The sequence below is a fragment of the Hemitrygon akajei genome, chromosome 7 (assembly GCF_048418815.1).
Source record: "Hemitrygon akajei chromosome 7, sHemAka1.3, whole genome shotgun sequence".
In the NCBI taxonomy this organism is placed as follows: domain Eukaryota; kingdom Metazoa; phylum Chordata; class Chondrichthyes; order Myliobatiformes; family Dasyatidae; genus Hemitrygon; species Hemitrygon akajei.
The window spans coordinates 97,899,041-97,918,341 of NC_133130.1; the positions used below are offsets into that span (position 1 = coordinate 97,899,041).

Below are 19,301 nucleotides of genomic sequence, written 5' to 3' on the forward strand. Positions count from 1 at the left end.
AGAAAGCCAGACACTACTCTAGTAGTGGCACTTACAACTTATTTGATTTTCTTTGAATATAATTTTCCTAGATGCAAGGTAGTTCTAATATTCATTCTATGCTCAAAAAAGGTTTAATCTTCTAAAGCCTGTAAAAGCTGAAAGATGTGTTGGCTGAGCCATTCTGGTTGTGAACAAACTTGACACTATATTTAGCCTGATGTTGACGTATGACTCAGGAATGTCAAGGAAACTGTGAAGCTGAAAAATATACATAGGAGTTCAGCAAATCTTGTTAAAAGGGGCAGGAATTTATTTTCTGCTTTCTGCTTGTAGTTGCCTGAATGTACTGGGTGTGGTAGAGTGGGCCCCACATTTTGGCATGAAGCATCCCTGAATTGAGTGACAGCAGGGCATTTAATGATGAAGAAAAGAGCCACCCTTTCTCACACAATTCCCCTTAGTAGCTGGCTAAATCCCACCCCCCAGGTTTTGCAAGCTGCTCGAACTGTCAGACTTGTTGAATGTTTCTAATTGTTATTTAATGACTAAAGAAATTAAATCAGCACCTGAAAATAATTATAAACTTATATTCTGGAAAACCAACCATAAACATTTAGGAGTAACTTTAAGATATTGAAAAATAACCCCAACCAAACTCTATGTAACATAGAGGAACATCATCTTGCCTTTCTACATTGTGGCCCTACATTCGTTCTGAAATCCCATGCCAAATATGAGACGAAGATTAGGATTTGAGAACAATTTTCCTTCTAAATTAATGCTGAGGAATGAAGAGTATAGTGGAAGAGATAAACTGTGGACTAGCACTAAGGTCAGGACTCCTGGATTGCACTATGTGTATGCAGAGGTTACCAACTTCATACTTTTGCCGGCAAAGTCCCGGAAATTGCTCTGTGAGGATCTTGAATGAGATGAATACACATTTGGAAATATGTTTAGGTATTCCTGGAAGTGGTCTTATTTTGCGTCGAGAAGAAATAAATCCTGATATCAAACGGGCTTTAAACTAATAGTGCAGAAGGAGAGTTCTACCATCAGAAGTTTTAATAACCCAAAAAGAGATTTAGCATTGCTACAGGATAGTGAATGGGAAAAAGAAAAGTAAAGGATGACAGGAAGAGGCAGACAATATAAGAACAGGTATGCAGAAGGTTTAGTGTCACTGACATAGGTCATGAAATATATTGTTTTGCAGAGGCAGTACAGTGCAAAACATAAAAATACTATAAATTACAATAGGAAATGTAGATTAAAAACATTAAATAAGTGTGCGAAAAAAGGGAGCAAAAATAGTGGTTTGGTGCTTGTGGGTTGCTTCATTGTTCATTCAGAAATTTGATGGTGGGGGAAGAAACTTCCTAAAATGTGTCATCAGACTCCTGAACCCCTCCCTGATGGTGGCAATGAGAAGAGGACATCTCTTGGATGATGGGGGTCCTTAATGATTAATCCCATCTTTTTGAGGCATTGCTTTTTGAAGATGCCTTCTGTGCTGGGCAGGCTAAATCCCCAGTGTTGAGGAAGTAAAGATGGTCAGAATCTTCAGTCCTTAATCTGAGTGCACATAGGATTTGGAATAAGGTAGATGAATTGAAAATCAGAAATAGCAGCACATGACTTTGATTAAATAGCATTAACAGATGTTACAGGACAAACAGGACTGTGAACCCAATATTGAAGGTTATTCAAGAATTCAAAGCAATAGGCAAAAAGGGGTGAAGTATGTCAAATGAGGGAGGAGTTGGCACAGTGGATAGTGATGTTCAGATTCCAATTCAGTATCATGTGTACAGTGACATGCAACACAGCCTAAGGATGTACAAGGGCAGCCCACAAGTGTCGCCACACTTCCAGTGGTCACCATATTCACAGAACAACAGCAACAAAATGACAACAGCCTGTTTGAGTGGAAGCGATGAACAGCAGGGAAAGAAGACAAGGGTATGGGTTTCCTATAGATCCTCAGGGTGTTGCTTCTCAATGGGCCAAAGCACAAGTAGGAACGTATCAAAACATGTCAGAAGGGAGGTGCAGTAACTGTGCAAATTGAAGCTGCTTACTGATTGAACTATTTAAACTGGCAAAGGTATGATGGAAAAGGAACTTGTGGATTGTGTCAGGGATTGTTCCCTGCCACTGTACAGTGCAGGGCCACCTGGAAATGGACTACTTTAGATTTAGTCATGTGTAATGAGCTGGCATTAATGGAAGTTATTAGATCCCTTAGGGAGTAGAGAGCAGAATATGTTGGGAATTGTGATAGAATTTGAAGGGAAAACCCAGGGTTCATAAACATTGTCCACAGTTTAAGTAAGGGCAGTTGCAGGAGTATGTAGGTAGAGTCTGAAGTGGATTGGTTAAATAGGCTGAGGGCTAAGTCAATGGATGAGTAATTATACAAGATTATAAGAGGCATATAAAGATGGATGGCCAGACACTTTTTCCCAGGATTGAAGTCGCTTCTACAAAAGGGCATGACTTTAAGGTGCTTGGAGGAAAGTGTAGGGGGAAGTCAGAGGTAGATTTTTTTACACAGGGAGTGATGGGTATGTGGAATGTGCTACTGGGGGAGGTGGTAGAGGCAGAGACATCAGGGACATTTAAGAGACTCTTTAAATAGGCATGTGGATGATAGAAAAATGGAGAGCTATATGTGAGGGAAGCATTAGCCTGATCTTGGAATAGGTTAAAAGATAGGCACAACATTGTGGGCTGAAGGGCTGTACTGTTCTCAGTGTGGAACCCCTTAATACCTGGAAACACAGAAATGTGGCTGTTAAATTGATATTTTACATGGTGGACACCAATGCAAATATCCTAAAGATATTTGACCTGAAGAAACTGACCAGTTTCAGATAGTTTGGGCGAACATGTAACAATCTCTGCCACGAGAGACGGAATATTGAGAAATCGAATAGGTCTAATTGCAGACAAATTCCCGGGGCCAGTGATCTGCACCTGTGGAGCCATTGAGTGAATTTTTTCAAAATTCGCTTAGTTCATTGAAGGTGGGAGCATATTCAAAACCTACAAAGGTGACTCCCTTGTTCAAGAAGGGAGGGGGGGGGGCAAAAAACAGGCTGTGAAAGGCCCATTAGCTTGACATCTGAAAATTGGCAAAATGCTGGGAGTCTGTAATTGATGAAAAATAGCAAGTTATTTAAAGAAGCTCAATGTAATCAAATCATCAGTGGGGTTTTATGATGAGTAAATTATGTCTAAGAAATTTGCAAAAGTTTTTCAAGGATGTAGCAAGCCAAGTCAATGGAGAATAGTCTAGTAGATGTATGTGTTTCATTTGCCAAGCTGTCAGTATGCCACTTGCCCTCCCAAACACTTACTGCAACTGCCTGCTAACTTGTGCTTCATGCATAAGGTCAATATCCCCATGGTGCACAAGTCTAGAGCTAATGGTATTGGAAGAAGTGTGATGGTTGTGAGCTGGAACAAACAGGTCTTTTTCAGGCTGGGAACTTTCAGTTTTAGTTCTTAGCAGTCCTGGTACGTATCCCTGCAAACAGGACAAGTGCTACACCTGACTCTACACCTCCTCCCTCGCCACCTTTCCCCAATTAGTCCTTGCAGGTGAGGTGACACTCCAGCTGCGAGTCTGTTGGGGTCATCTACTGTATCCAGTGTTTCCAGTGCCACAAAAGGCAGGTTTTCCTGGTGGCCACCCATTCCCATTCCAACATGTTGATCTCTGGCCTCCTCTACAGTCACAATGAGGTTGGAGGAACAATGCCTCATATTCCATCTGGGTAGCCTCCAACCAGATGGCACGAACATCATAATGACCTAGAGGATGGGAAAGAGTGTTAGATATCCAGGTTTACCAGTAACATGAAAACAGGCATGTTGTGATGGTGATTTTAGGACTCTGCAAACGGATAGAGATAGTTCAATAAATGCACAAAAATTTGGCAATTAAAGTTTAATGTAGGAGAATGTAAGGTCATGCACTTTGGCAAGAGGAATCTGAGTGCAGAGTATTATGTAAATAGAGAAAGATTGCATGCGAGGAAAGGAGAGGAATCTTGGTCTTGTCACTGATCACAAAAAATTAGAAGACAAATAGCATATTAGCCTTTATTTCACAGAAGTTAGAGGTGGGTAACAGTAAAAATGGTACAGGGTACTAATGACGTCACACCTGGAGTCTTGTGTGCAAATTTTGTTTCTGTATTTAAGAAAGAAATTGCTGTGATTGGAGGCAGAAAAAAAATTCACTAGTCTAATTTCTGGAAAGAGTGGCAAAAGATGTTCAATCAATGTTATTTGGTTGGGGAAGGGAGGATGATATTGGTGATCTTATTGAAACATATATATCACAAGGATATATATCATATATATCATAAAACATGTGATATCCCTTGTAATATCACAAGGGAGCATGATAGGATTGATATAGAGATGTTTCTTCTAAAGGGAGAATCTTGAACAAGGGGACATCGTTACAATGTATAGCATCACTGATTTAAATTGAGTTGTGTAGGAACTCCTCAAGAAGGTGGTGAATCTCTGGAATTCTCTGCCTCAGAGGATTGTAGAGGTTAAATCATCAGAGATGGTTGAAGAGGGGGGAGATGCACTGTTATAAGATTGTGGGATTGAGGGCTATAAGTGATGAGGCATGGCAGTGATCATTTGTGATGACATTTAATGATGGTCTGCACTGCTCCTATTTTAGAGACAGAGCACTGCAGCACAGAAACAGGTCTTTGCCCACCTAGTCTGTGCTGAACTAATATTCTCCCTAGTCCCATTGACCGACACCTGGATCATAGATATCCCTTCCTACCCCTCCCATCCATATACTTAACTAAATTTCTCTTCAATGTTGTTATCAAATCCACATTCATCACTCCCTCTGGCAGTTCAATCCACATTTACACCACCCTTTGAGTGAAGAAATTCCCCCTCATCTTCCTCTTAAATATTTCACCCTGTACTCATGACCTCTAGTTCTCATCACATACAACCTCAGTGAAAAAGCCTGCTTACATTTATCTTATCTGTACCCCTTATGGTTTTATATCAAATCTCCTCTCATTCTCCTATGCTCCAGGGAATAAAGTCCAAACCTTTCAGTAAACTGATGCCCTCAAGACCCCAGAAATATCCATGAAAATTTTTCTATTCACTCTTTCAATCTTATTGATATTTTCCCTGTAGATAGGTGATCAAAACTGCACACAATACTCCTAATTAGGTCTCACCGACATCTTAGACAATTCTTGTACTCACTACTTTGATTTATGAAGGCCATTGTGCCAAAAACTCTCTTTATGATGCCATCTACCTGTGATGCCACTTTCAAGGAATTAGAAATCTGTATTCCTCTACTACACACCTCAGTGCCTACCATTCACTGTGTAAGTCTTACCCTGGTTTGACCTCCCAAAGTGCAACACCTCACACATGTCTGCATTAAGTTCCATCCACTATTTTTAGCCGATTTTTCCACCTGGTCCAGATCCCCTGCAAGCTTTGGTAGCCTTCCTTGCTGTCTAGAACACCCCCAGTCTTGGTGTCACACACAAATCTGATACAGTTTACTACATGATCATCTAGGTCATTGATTTAGATGACAGACAACAAGTAGCACACCACTAGTTTCAGGCCTCCAGTCAAGTCAAGTCACTTTTATTGTCATATCGACCATAACGGCTATGCACAGTACACAGTAAAAATGAGAATGTTTTTCAGGACCATGGTGTAACATGACACAGTACAAAAACTGGACTAAACTACGTAAAAAACAACACAGAGAGAAAAAAATACAACTACACTAGACTACAGACCTACCCAGGATGCATAAAGTATGCAAAACAGTGCAGGCATTACAACAAATAATAAACAGGACAATAAGGCAGTAGGTTGGTGTCAGTCCAGGCTCTGGGTATTGAGGAGTCTGATAGCTTGGGGGAAGAAATTTACATAGTCTGGTCATGAGAGCCTGGATGCTTTGGTGCCTTTTCCCAGACAGTTGGAGGGAGAAAAGTTTGTATGAGGGGTGCATGGGGTCCTTCATAATGTTGTTTGCTGTAAGAAGTAACCTTCTACTACCAATCTCCTGCAAAGCTAATATTGAATCCAGTTTATTATCTCATCCTGAATGCCATCCTTGTCAAAGGCCTTGCTAAAGTTCATGCAGACAAAATCTCCTGACTTTCCTTCAACAACTTTCCTGACAACCTTCGTAAAAAGCTCTCTAAGATTGGTTAGACATGATCCACTACATACAAAGCCATGTTGACTATCCCTAATCAGTCCCTGTCTATCCAAATACTTAAGTATCTGGTCCCTGAAAATACCTTCCAATAACTTACCCATTACTGATGTCACGCTCGTCAGCCTAGATAGATAGATAGATAGATACTTTATTCATCCCCATGGGGAAATTCAACTTTTTTTCCAATGTCCCATACACTTGTTGTAGCAAAACTAATTACATACAATACTTAACTCAGTAAAAAAATATGATATGCATCTAAATCACCATCTCAAAAAGCATTAATAATAGCTTTTAAAAAGTTCTTAAGTCCTGGCGGTAGAATTGTAAAGCCTAATGGCATTGGGGAGTATTGACCTCTTCATCCTGTCTGAGGAGCATTGCATCGATAGTAACCTGTCACTGAAACTGCTTCTCTGTCTCTGGATGGTGCTATGTAGAGGATGTTCAGAGTTATCCATAATTGACCGTAGCCTACTCAGCGCCCTTCGCTCAGCTACCGATGTTAAACTCTCCAGTACTTTGCCCACGACAGAGCCCGCCTTCCTTACCAGCTTATTAAGACGTGAGGCGTCCCTCTTCTTAATGCTTCCTCCCCAACACGCCACCACAAAGAAGAGGGCGCTCTCCACAACTGACCTATAGAACATCTTCAGCATCTCACTACAGACATTGAATGACGCCAACCTTCTTAGGAAGTACATTCGACTCTGTGCCTTCCTGCACAAGGCATCTGTGTTGGCAGTCCAGTCAAGCTTCTCGTCTAACTGTACTCCCAGATACTTGTAGGTCTTAACCTGCTCCACACATTCTCCATTAATGATCACTGGCTCCATATGAGGCCTAGATCTCCTAAAGTCCACCACCATCTCCTTGGTCTTGGTGATATTGAGACGCAGGTAGTTTGAGTTGCACCATATCACAAAGTCCTGTATCAGTTTCCTATACTCCTCCTCCTGTCCATTCCTGACACACCCCACTATGGCCGTGTCATCAGCGAACTTCTGCACATGGCAGGACTCTGAGTTATATTGGAAGTCTGATGTGTACAGGGTGAACAGGACCGGAGAGAGTACGGTTCCCTGCGGCGCCCCTGTGCTGCTGACCACCGTGTCAGACCTACAGTCTCCCAACCGCACATACTGAGGTCTATCTGTCAAGTAACTTCCCTATATAACTTCCCTGCTTATTCTTAGGCATTCTTAAACCATGGAAGAACATTAGCTATCCTTAAGTCCTCTGGCACCCCCCACAAGGTCTGAGGGGACACATTGTCTGACACTGGAGATTTATCCACCCTAATTTGTGTTAAAACAGAAAATACCCTCTTCTCTGTGATCTATATATGGTCCATACCTGGCTGCTGTTTTCCCTCTATTCTATATATTCTGTCCATCTACTGAGTAAATACAGATGCAAAATATCCATTTAAGATCTCCCCATCTCTTTCTGCTCCATGCATAACCACACTGATCTTCAAGAGGGCCAAGTTTGGCCATTTTTTCCCTTCTGCTTGTAATATATCTGTAGAAGCCCTTGGGTTTCTCCTTCACCTCGTCTGCTAGAGCAACCTCATGCCTTCTTTTAGCCCTCCTGATTTCCCTCAAGTTCAACGGTCTTTCAATCATATGCATGTATACTTTTAATTGAGTCGTTCCTCCAGGGCCAAAGTGCAAAACATAGTACATGGAGTCACACACAGCAAATACAATTGCCATAGCACATACAGTCATAAAAAAAAATTAGCACAAGTCCCTGAGTGACTTGGCTTGAAGACTGATGATGTATGGGATGTTGTGCTGGAGCCACGTTCCTGCCAGAACAATTATGCAGCTGTTCCTCATCTTGTGCTGTGTCAGCCGCGGATGAATGCAATCTAGCTTGTCATTCCACAGTGCGAACACTAGAGGGCAGCACCAATGGGTGAGTCAGCCCCCAACTCAGAACAGATTCCACCACGCTTGCTGTGCCCCTGTTCTCTCCCACACTTCCACTGGTGCCTTCTCCCTGTGTTCTCTTGCCATTTCTTATACTCCTGAAGTATCTTGTTTGTTCCTTGATGCCTATCCCTGCTATGCATCTCTTTTTAACTAGGGCCTCAGTATCCCTCGAAAATCAAGGTTCCTTAAACCTGTCCTTGCCTTTTATTCTGAGAGGGGACATATGAATTTTGTCCCCTGAAGGTCTCCCATTTGCCAAGCTCTCCTTAGCTAGAAAACAACCTGTCCCATAAAACACTTGTCAGATGCTTTCTGATATCATCAAAATTGGCCTTTCTCCAAGTTGGAATCTTTTCTTGTGTCACTGTGGTTTTATTTTTTAAAATCCAAGTTTCAATAGCCCAAAGTAATGTGTCACATTTGATTATGCTTGGTGGAAAGCAGAGCTTGCAACAGTTAACTGTTAATAATGCAACTGTAATAATTGATTGGACTTGGTAGATAAGTTTAATTTAATTTTCATAATGTAATGATTTCAGTGTATTTATGGAGTAATTGAGAGCATCAATAAGTCATAATGATTTTAGGAAAGGGATGCTGGTCGTAAAAGTAACCAAAAACAGTTTTTCTAGCACTAGGACAGAAAAAGAGAGCAGGGTTCCAAAAGCAGAAAGTTGTATTTGTTGGCTAACTGGCTTTTGAGTTGGGTGAAAAGGAAAGCTGAGATTGGATATGATGCTGACCAAGCAAGACCTAGAACAATGAAGTTTGAGAAGTTGCCTAGATCATGTACAAAGGTCTAATTCAACTTGAAGTTGATGTTCCAATTCCAAAATAATTGAAAGCAGAGATAGTTTGTAAAAAATCACAGACTGGGAGACAGGGAACACTTTTAAAAACAAAACATCCAATTAACTTGCTGATTAATGTCCAATGATGTCATTTTATTTTACGCAAGTTTTCACTGATGCTGCACAGTATGTTACACTGTGGAGTGTTGAGATGTAAAAATATCTTAATTGTCGGAATTGCAACTTCTTTTGTTATCTTTATTTGAATTTAGTCATTAAATGAGCGATGCTGCCCCCAGTGGTATTTCAGTACTAAAATTAAAATAAAAAACATTTCAGCCCACCAAAATAATTATTTCCACGTAGCGATAAACAGGTGAATTGTAAGTTCTTGTTTTTTTTAAATTTGTCAAACATTCTTACATTGCTTTCTGCTTATCTCTGTCAGACAGTTATGAGAGGTATAAATCCATAGGCAAATAGTCTGTTAGCACCTTGAATGAATGAAAATCTTATCACATTTGAAGCTGGACTCTGTATGTCAGCCTTATCCTATTTTTATTGATAATGTTACATTGATATTTTTTAATGTTAGGTCAGTTGTATTTTCTGCATGCACTTGTACACTTTGATATCTCTGTGTATTGTTGTGCACCTGTACATTTTCTGTTGTTTTCAATTGTAAAGATCTTCCTTTAATCAAATGGTTTTGTTTCATTCTTTTCAGCCAAAGTCCATCTACGTACCACAGGAAAGCAGTTACACTGAAGAAGAGAATCAAGGAACAATCAAAAGATGTCCACTTGACAGCCCTGCACGGCCGAGCACTCAAGTGCCCCCAAGACCTCCCCCTCCCCGGTTACCTCCCAACAGCAATTATACCAGGAACACTGCCCTAGGTAATGACAACAAGGATAACGAGAGCTCGAGTGATGCGGAGGAGTATACAGGAGCCTTTAAGCTATTCAAGAGGTGGCTGGAAGACTTACATGATAGGGCTGGTGAGAGTAAGGCATTTCCAATTACCACCTCTCTGCAAAGTAATGAGAATTAAGCCAGCTCTTCATCTTCATGTAACATAACTAGATACAGCTGAAATGTGTATCTTTGAGCCTAGTTTCAGTCATCCTTTCCATTTTATCAAGTTCCTTTTCGTTTTGCATAAGTAAAGGACGTGTAATTTGGTAATGTTGAAATAACTCTCAACATGCTTCTCCATTCAATATTAATTATGCAAAATCATATCTTCTATGAACTTTATATTGAGAACCATTTAAATATTCTGATATTTGTTAGCAAAACAGTGGCCCAAATTTTGTTGCATGTTCTCTTCTCTCTTGGGGCTACAGACTTTTGTAGGTCTATGCTGGGCAGGTGCCCAGGGCTCCCCTTCATCCGATGACAGTGGTCTTTGACTCTGTTTCATCCAAGACTATAGTGGTACATCTAGGTCGGAATATTTTGGCCTCTAATATTTATTAGTGTTTAGAATCGAGACTTGCAGATAATGGCTGTATTCACATCAATTTAGATAATGTCTTCCATTAGAGCAGGGGTTCCCAACCATTTTTATGCCATGGACCAATACAAGTGGTCCACGGACCCCAGGTTGGGAATCCCTGTATTAGAGGAACATAGAGAAGTGCAGTCAGATAAATCCAAATACAATTTGAGCTGAACTTCCTGGAACTGTTAGAGGAGAATAGAGCAGGCAGATTGATGGAGGGGATTTCATGACGCACCTTTGAAAGTGCATTCATTGTTGAGGTGGATTGTGAAATATCTAGTTATTTGGAGGATTATACCCTTCTAGGAGTGCTGTAGATTCAGTGGGTCTACAGGAAAAATGGAAGGTTGGGGCAATGAAGGAATTTGAATATGACGAATTAGAGAACCAGAATATTACAAAGTCATAAAGGCTGAATGGAACCTGATGATATTAGAAGACGACTTGTGCATAACCAGCCTTATGCTGGCAAAAAGTCAGTGCCTTTAGGAGTGGAGGGCTGCAGTATCAGAAAATCAGAATGAACTTAGAGTTCCAAGCCACAGAAAAAAATGATTTTGAAAATTGTCCTGACAATCTTTTAAGATTCTATGACATGTTCCATAAATATAAATCCAGGCAGATGCATTTTTTAACATTTAAAACCAAAACATGTTTAAAGTGGTGTTTCCACTTGCCCCTGTCTTTCAATTTTTATTAGAGTCCCTTGAAGTTCTGGATTTTTGAGAGATAATATATCTAAATTTTCTTATCCTTTTAACTATGATTATCATATTTTGTTGAGCACAAGCTTATATCAACCTGTTTTGGAGAAAATACTGCAATGAAGATATTGACCATGCAAAAGATGCTGGCATCTGGAGGTTGTTAGCAGGTCAGGCTGGATCTATGGAGAAAGTATGGGCTGTCCATCTCTCTCCATAGATGCTGCCTGGCCTGCTGAGTTCCTTATCACTTTGTGCACTTCTGAAGATGTTGACATTGGGAACAGGGCACTGCCACTTCTGCTTCCAATCATTGCACTTTGCTCTTTAATCAGTTTACATTATGCAGAAGCTTTTGGCAAATCTTACCTGAGTATTGCTTTGCAGTTGCTGCATGTTTGCTTTGTATACCATGCAACAAGAATGTTTAGCTGCATGTTCTACCGAACTGATGCCCACTAGCTGACTGCCTGCTCACTCTGGGCCATGAAACTTTGATGATGGAAAAGTGTGCTATAAAAGTAAAAAGGCACAGATCTCGTTACCCCAGTTGCAGCATCCTTGGCTTTGGCATCTGCATATGAAAGTAAGTGTGGCTGTAACACAATCTCAACAAGGGTTTTTCCCCAGGGTTCTTTCAACAGCTGTATACCTTCCTTACGGTAAACTGCAAACCCGTCAGAGATTATTTTTCAGCTGGATGATAAATATCTGTACAGTCCAAAAATGTGCCTTTGCTACTTTGGCCACAAGTCTATCATTGAAGATTTTTTTGATGTTTGTGTTTCACTATTTCTGATATGATGTTGATGCTTATTGAATGTATGTATTTCTCTATTCAGCAAATGGGGTAAGCTCCACGCAGGTGAATGGGGAGAAGGACAGCAGCCCTCAACAGCATTATGAAAACAGAAGTAGTTATCCACCAGGGCTTCCTCCGAGGAAGGATAAGAAGGACCTTCCTGTGAGTATTTTACTGCTTTGTGAAGTTTGTCACGTGCAGTTCTGGGAGGGCTTTCCCTTTTCAGTGGTTGCAATGATACCACAATGACACCTGCAATACACCCTTACGTTTCTTTATTGGAGAGAGAATGAAGTTCATAATCCAAAGGGCATCATTACATAGTGATCAGTGTTATGATATTTCCTTGAAAGCAACATAGCAATTTTCCCTCCTCCATTTCTCTTTTCGACTTTTGTTTCTGCCTTCGGAATTTGCATTTGATTTCCCTCATGCTCAGGAAGAGCGTGCATGACTTCCAATGTGGTAAAGATTCTGTTGTTTCCCACACCAAGTTATTGCAAAATGTTCCTGTTGTGAAACGTGACGGAATGGTCTTGGGATGTCAGCTTGCTCAGTAATGGTTGGTTAAGGCTGAGATTCACACCCATGACCTTTGGCTCTCATGAACCTCAATTTGTGAAGATAATGGGAGCCTAGTTTAGAAGAACAATGAAAAAATACAAACAAGTATCTGTGACAAATGGAATAAATAGTATTGAGAGGTTATGAGATCTGACTTTTACTACATGAAGCTTTTTAAAGGCTTAACTTGACTCATGACAAGTTGGCATTATCCTGGCTAAAAGTTTAATAATATGGATTATGGGGAAGATTCTGGGATGCTGGCTGGAAGGTAAATTACAGAGTTTGACTCTGTGTTGGACTGTTGCTTGTCTAATCTACAAGATGGAACAGCTCTCCCAATGTAGAAGTTGGTCATCGGATATGAACACCTTTGTCATGTCTGAATCAATGTTGAGTAGTTCTTTGGTTTTAGTTTTTTATTATTTCCCTCATCTTTTGTTGAGCTATTCCAAAGCCTCACAAATAAATCTCAGTTGTGACATTTGATCCGCATTTAGGGACTTCCTAAGCTCCCAAAATATGCATTATTTATCTAGTCGTTAATACCATTATGCAGAGTACTGAAGTGGATTGAAGGTCAGTTGCAGCTGCATTCAGACATCAGTAATATGTTGCCCATCCATCTGCGTAGGGCAATAAAAAGCAATATATGAAGTTTCTTGCCCTTTTGTAATATAGATTAGTGTGATCATACTGTCAGAAAGTGGGTCTTTGTTCTGATTTGTGCTTATTTTTTTTCTTTACAGAAACCTATCAGTAATGGTCTTCCTCCAACGCCAAAAGTGCATGTGAGTGTCCACTGGTAGAAGCATGATAGAAAGAATAGGTTCTGGATGCTTGAAAGGCTTGTTAAATTGATCTGGATTTGGTCTGTCTCTCATTACAAGTTGAAACTGCTGAAAGAACACCAGAGTTGAGTTTATTTTGACCAAGAAAACACTTTACATTTAACTTGCCAGCGATTTTTCTCTGCCCATTGTAAAATTATCAAATGCTGTAATTAGGATTCTTGAGGCTGAAAGGAGCATAATTTTATGCAGCAGGGGACTTAATGATGTTTGCCTTTGGTTGCATATTTTTATGGGGTTATCCAGACAAAGCAACTTTCTATTCCTTGTCACATTGAAGAACTGAAGTTAAAGAATGCAAACATCGTAAATTAGAGTGGGTGAATGTCAATCAGATGTAGAAAGATTGAGAGCAACACACACAGAGTGCTGGAGGAACTCTGCAGGTCAATCAGATGTAGAAAGATTGAGAGCAACACACACAGAGTGCTGGAGGAACTCTGCAGGTCAAGGAGCACCTGTGGAATAGAGTAAAGAGTTGACGTTTCGAGCTGAGACCCTCATCAGCACTGGAAAGGAAAGGGAGGAAACCAGGATGAGAAGGGATGTGGTGGAGGGGAAAGGAGTACAAGCTAGAAAGTTATTGGTGAAATCGGGTGAAGCAGAAGGTAGGTAGGTGGCGGTGGAGGGAGTGAAGTGAGAAGCTGGGAGATGATAGGTAGAAGGGCCGAAGAAAGAGGAATCTGAAAGGAGAGGAGAGTGGACCAAGTGAGAAAGGGAAGGGAGCACAAAATATCGGTGATCTTTTAAAAATTTAAACATTAAATGTTCATATTTCTAATCACTAACAATAACTAAAACCAGATAAAAGGAGATTCTGCATTTATAATCATTTTCAGCACTAACGAGAATTGCTGGATGTATTTAACACAGTAAGGTAGTTTGTAGCATTGACCTACCGTAGATTCCGGATTTTAAGCCGCTACTTTTTTCCCACATTTTGAACAGCTTTGAACTTTGCGGCCAATAATCCAGAGCGGCTAATACATTATTTTTTTCATGCCGCCTCGTAAACATTTTGCCTCGTAACAGTAGACCAATAAAATTGATGAGTAGTTCACAGAGGTCCAATGAAATTGTACGATAAATCAAGCGCACTTTCACAATTAAATTATTGTAAATCAGTCATTTGTACTCACCCTCATCAACATGGAAAACACTCGAAGCATTGTGCTACCTACCCTACTTAGTTTAAACTATATTTGTTTTCTGTACTACATCGCGGGATGCTATGACGTCACACCCGGTTTCGCGGCGTCTTGTGGGAAAATGCCGTTTGCGATGAAACGGAAAGGAGGGGGGAGCGGATTACGCGAGCGGCTTTGGATCCGAGCGAAATCTGCTTTTAAATGCCGTTTGCGATGAAACGGAAAGGAGGGGGGAGCGGATTACGCGAGCGGCTTTGGATCCGAGCGAAATCTGCTTTTAAATGCCGTTTGCGATGAAACGGAAAGGAGGGGGGAGCGGATTACGCGAGCGGCTTTGGATCCGAGCGAAATCTGCTTTTAAATGCCGTTTGCGATGAAACGGAAAGGAGGGGGGGAGCGGATTACGCGAGCGGCTTTGGATCCGAGCGAACTCTGCTTTTAAGTTAAAGGTATCAATAACTTTTCCTGGTAGGCTGCAGTATATATATTTTTTACCAGTCGTTAGGAGATATTGGAATGTTGTTCAGTAAAGAAGTATACGCAACGTATATTTAAAAGTAGCCGCGTACGGGCACGGTTCGAAAAAAAGCATTTGCAATATGTATTTGTTTTTGTTACCATATGGATTTAATTAAAAGTTAAAAAAATCCTCACGTGTAATATCTTTCTGTGTAAATATCTCATATTACAACGTGGGACACCTGCGGCCGAAAATCCGGTGCGGCCTAAAATCCGGTGCGGCCTTTACATTTAAAAAAATGATTTTATTTCTAAAATTAGTGCCAGCGGCTTAAAATCAGGTGCGCTCTGTAGTCCGGAATCTACGGTAATTCTTTTAGGGGTTTGCTTGTATGCAGCGTGGAAATCCTTTGACCACACATCCCATTTAGTGCATTTCAGTGCTGAAGCAAACATTTAAGTGAATGGAGTGGCACAGCTGGGGAAACAGGGGTTCACAACCTGGTGTCCATAGATAGCTTGTTTAATGGTATTGGTCCATGGCATAAAGAAGGTTGGGACCCCCGATTTAATGTAACCATATATTTGTCTCATTTGCCTAAATACTATGTGAGTTATTAGTCTGGTTGTTATTTTGATAACACTATCTCATATACAACTTCTGCAATTGCTTGAAGTAGCATTTTAAAAGGAAAATATACCATTTTGGTAGAAATAATTTTCCAAATATAGTTTTAAAATGATCTCTTAATTAATTTTCTATATCTATTAAACATTAGAGAGATACTAATTAAATTTTATGAATGTAAAGGAAACAGAGAAAGGAAGTTGTTTATTTCCTGTTGGTCTTCATGATGCTGGGGTGGTGCCAGTGATTCTGAGTTGTTGCCAATCTGAGAAACAGTGATTAACGCAAATTACCCCACAGGATGTGTTCATTTATTGTAAAGGAGTAGTCCACTTTATTGTTAGAAACAAAACAATAAATAATGCCCATCTATCAAACTACTTTCTGTTCCTGCTGTCAGAAATTAGGCTATAGTTCAGATAAAGAATGGTTAGCAATCCAGAGAGCACGAATTCAAATGCTTCCCCACCACCACCATGGGAACTGATGGAATTTAAATTCAGTCCCGATGTGGAATTCAGAATTCTGCTGCAGTGTGCTCTCAGACAAAAAGCAGTGTTGGTTAACCACAAACCACCACTGCCTTAAAGTGCTTTTCCAGATATTGAAGAACTATTGAATTGAACTGGTTTATAATTGTCGCATGTACTGAAGGACAGTGAAAATCTTGTTTGGCATGCCATCCATATGGAATCATTTCATCACAACTGATGTAGTTCAAGAGAAAAAGAATGCAGAATAAAGTGTTACTGTTCCAAGGAAAATGCAGCACAGGCAGACAATAAGGTGCAAGGTAGATGGTGAGATCAAGAATTCATTTTATCATAAATTAGTCTAATAACTGCAGGATAGAAACGGAGTTTGAGCCTTTTGGTGCCTGCCTTCAGGCTTCTGTGTCTTCTGCTTGATGGCAGGGTGGGGGGTGGGGGGAAAGAAGAAGCAATATTTAGGGTGGATGTGGTCTTACCAAGGCAGCAAAGTGTAGATAGAGGCCATGGAGGGGAGGCTGGTTTCGGTGATGTGCTAAGCTGTGTCCTGAACTCTATACTTCCTGAATCATTCTGTTGCTGGGCACTTTCCACATGACTGCATTTCACTTTCGCCTAATGTAACTTCAGATGAAATACTTAGCTGTAGCCTTTTTATTTTTACCAGTGTGTTTCAGTGCCTATCATTTTAATAAATTTGTGTTTTAATTCACCATATGTGATCCACATTAAGTTTTTCTTTTTCTTCCCCACTCATATGCACTCATTGTTTTTAATGTTTTTCCGTGACTAGTAACTTGCATCCCGGTGGTAAATTTTTCCCTGGCTGCAGTGCTCCCCATCGCCTCCTTGTGGTCATGGGATAAAATCAACAACAGAATTTCATACCAGAACACACACAGAATACTGGAGGAACTCAGCAAGTCAGGCAGCATATTTGCCGTTTCGGGCCAAGACCCTTCATTGGGACCAGAAAGGCAGGGGAGAGATGCCAGAGTAAGAAGGTGGGGGAGAGCTAGAAAGTGATAGGTGAAGCCAGATGGGTGGGGAGCAGGGGAATAAAGTAAGAAGCTGGGAAGTGATATAGGTGGAAAATGAAAAGGGCTGGAGAAGGAGTCTGATAGGCGAGGAGAGTGGACCATGGGAGAAAGGGAAGGAGGAGGAGTACCAGGAGGAGTTGAAAGCTAGGTGAGGAGGAGGAAAGAGGTCACAGTGAGGAATTGAAAAGGAGGAAAGGGGGAGGGGGAAATTACCACATTGGAGAAATCGATGTACATGCCATCAGGTTGGAGGCTACGTAGGTGGAATATGAGGTGTTGGTCTTCCAACGTGAGAGCTTCCTCATTGTGGCAGAAGAGGAGGCTATGGACTGACATATTGAAATGGGAATAGGGATAGGAATTAAAATGGAAGTTCTGTTTTTGAGGATTGAGCAGAGATGCTCATCAAAGCAGTGGGCCACATTGGGAGCACTGGATACAGTAGATGACCCCAGCAGGTGAAGTGTTGGCCCACTTGGAAGGATGTTTGGAGCCCTGTATGGAGGATGGGGAATGGTGAATAGACAATGAAAAGGCAGTCATAGTTGGGACCCGTGCAGGTGCCCATGGCTGTATCTGGAGCCTGGAGAAAGTGAGAGGAGACGAAAGAAAAGTTGTTGAGGTGAGGACCAGTTCCGCCAGATGGAGGTGGGTGGTTGTTGGTTTGCTGTCAAGAAAGAAGTGGAGAGCTTTAGGACTTTCTTAATAGAGGGTAGAAGTGTAAAATGTCTGTATATCCAAAGTGAAAGTGAGGTAGTGAGGGTCAGCGAGTTGAAAGTTGTTGAGGAGATGGAGAGCGTGTGAAGTGTTGCGGATGTAGGTGGGAAGGGACTGAACCAAGGGGGATAAAATGGAGTGTGGTATACGGAGTCGAGTTCAGTGGGGCAGGAGCAGGCAGAAACAAGGACCTACCTGGAGTGTCAGGTTTGTAGATCTTGGATAGAAGGCAGTGCGGGGTAAGGGAGCCATGAGGTCTGTGAATGGGAGATTCTAGAGTTGATGAGGTTGGTGATGGTGGTCCTGAAAGGAGTCTGTTTTAAAAAAGGTCAGTAAATGATGCCACCTGGTCTCGGCAAGATGGAGGCAATCAGCCACACTACAGCAGCACCCCGGTTTCTCTGCAGGTTTGATGGTGAGGTTGGGATTCGCACAGAGGGCAGTGCATTCAGGGGAGGTGGGGGTAAGGTTAGAAAAGGAGAGAGGATGGAAGAAATTAATAGTCAATAAGCTCCAAGAATTAGGCCTCAATTCCACCTTGTGCAATTGCATCCTTGACTTTCTCACCTGCAAACCCCAGTCTGTTCGAATTGGCAACAGCATCTAGTCCACATTCTGCATTCTATATCAGCGCAGGTCAACCACAAGTGTGTGTGCTTAGCCCCCTGCTCTACTCACTTTATACTGACGACTGTGAGGCCAAGCACAGCTCCGTGTAAGTTCACTGATGACATCACTGTCATTGGTCAAATCAAAGGTGGTGACAAATCAGCAGGTAGTAGGAAGACTGAAAATCTGGCTGATTTGTGTCACAACAAAAAACCTCTCACTCAATGTCAGCAAGACCAAGGAGCTGATTATTGACTTCAGGAGGAGGAAACTGGAGTTCCGTGAGCCAGTCATTATCAGGGAATCAGAGGTGGAGAGAGTCATTAACTTTAAAATCCTTGGTGTTATATTTCAGATGATCTGTCCTGGACCTAGCTTGTAAGCACTGTTATGAAGAAAGCATGGCAGTGCTTCTACTTCTTTAAAGTTTGCAAAGATCTAGCGTGACATCTAAAACTTTGACAAGCTTCTATTGGTGTGTGGTGGAGAGTACATTGACTGGCTGCACCATAGCATGTATGAAAACACCAGTGCCCTTATACAGAAAACACTACAAGAAGTAGTAGATATGGCTCAGTCCATCAGGAGTAAATCCCTCCGCACCATTGAGCACATTTACACAGAGTGTTGACGCAGGAAAGCAACATCCATCATCAAGGACCCCCATAACCCAAGCCACGCTCTCTTCTTGCTTCTGCCATCAGGAAGAAGGTACATGAGCCTCAGGTCCCACACCACTATGTTAGGAACAGTTAGTGTGCCTCAACCATAAGGCTCTTGAACCAAAGGAAATAACTTCACTCAATTTCAATTGC

General features: G+C 41.3%; 1 protein-coding gene across 8 annotated transcripts in view; it reads left to right on the forward strand.

Moving 5' to 3' along the window:
* map4k3a (mitogen-activated protein kinase kinase kinase kinase 3a) overlaps positions 1-19,301 on the forward strand; it is a 275,670-nt gene that overhangs the window by 208,747 nt on the left and 47,622 nt on the right. For 5 of the 8 annotated variants that reach the window (XM_073051531.1, XM_073051530.1, XM_073051535.1 and 2 more), the window contains 3 exons: positions 9,697-9,970; positions 12,023-12,144; positions 13,296-13,337. In XM_073051531.1, coding sequence (XP_072907632.1) covers positions 9,697-9,970; positions 12,023-12,144; positions 13,296-13,337 — 438 coding nt within the window. The remainder of the gene's footprint in view (positions 1-9,696; positions 9,971-12,022; positions 12,145-13,295; positions 13,338-19,301) is intronic. The other 3 variants (XM_073051534.1, XM_073051536.1, XM_073051537.1) reach the window with 1 other exon arrangement.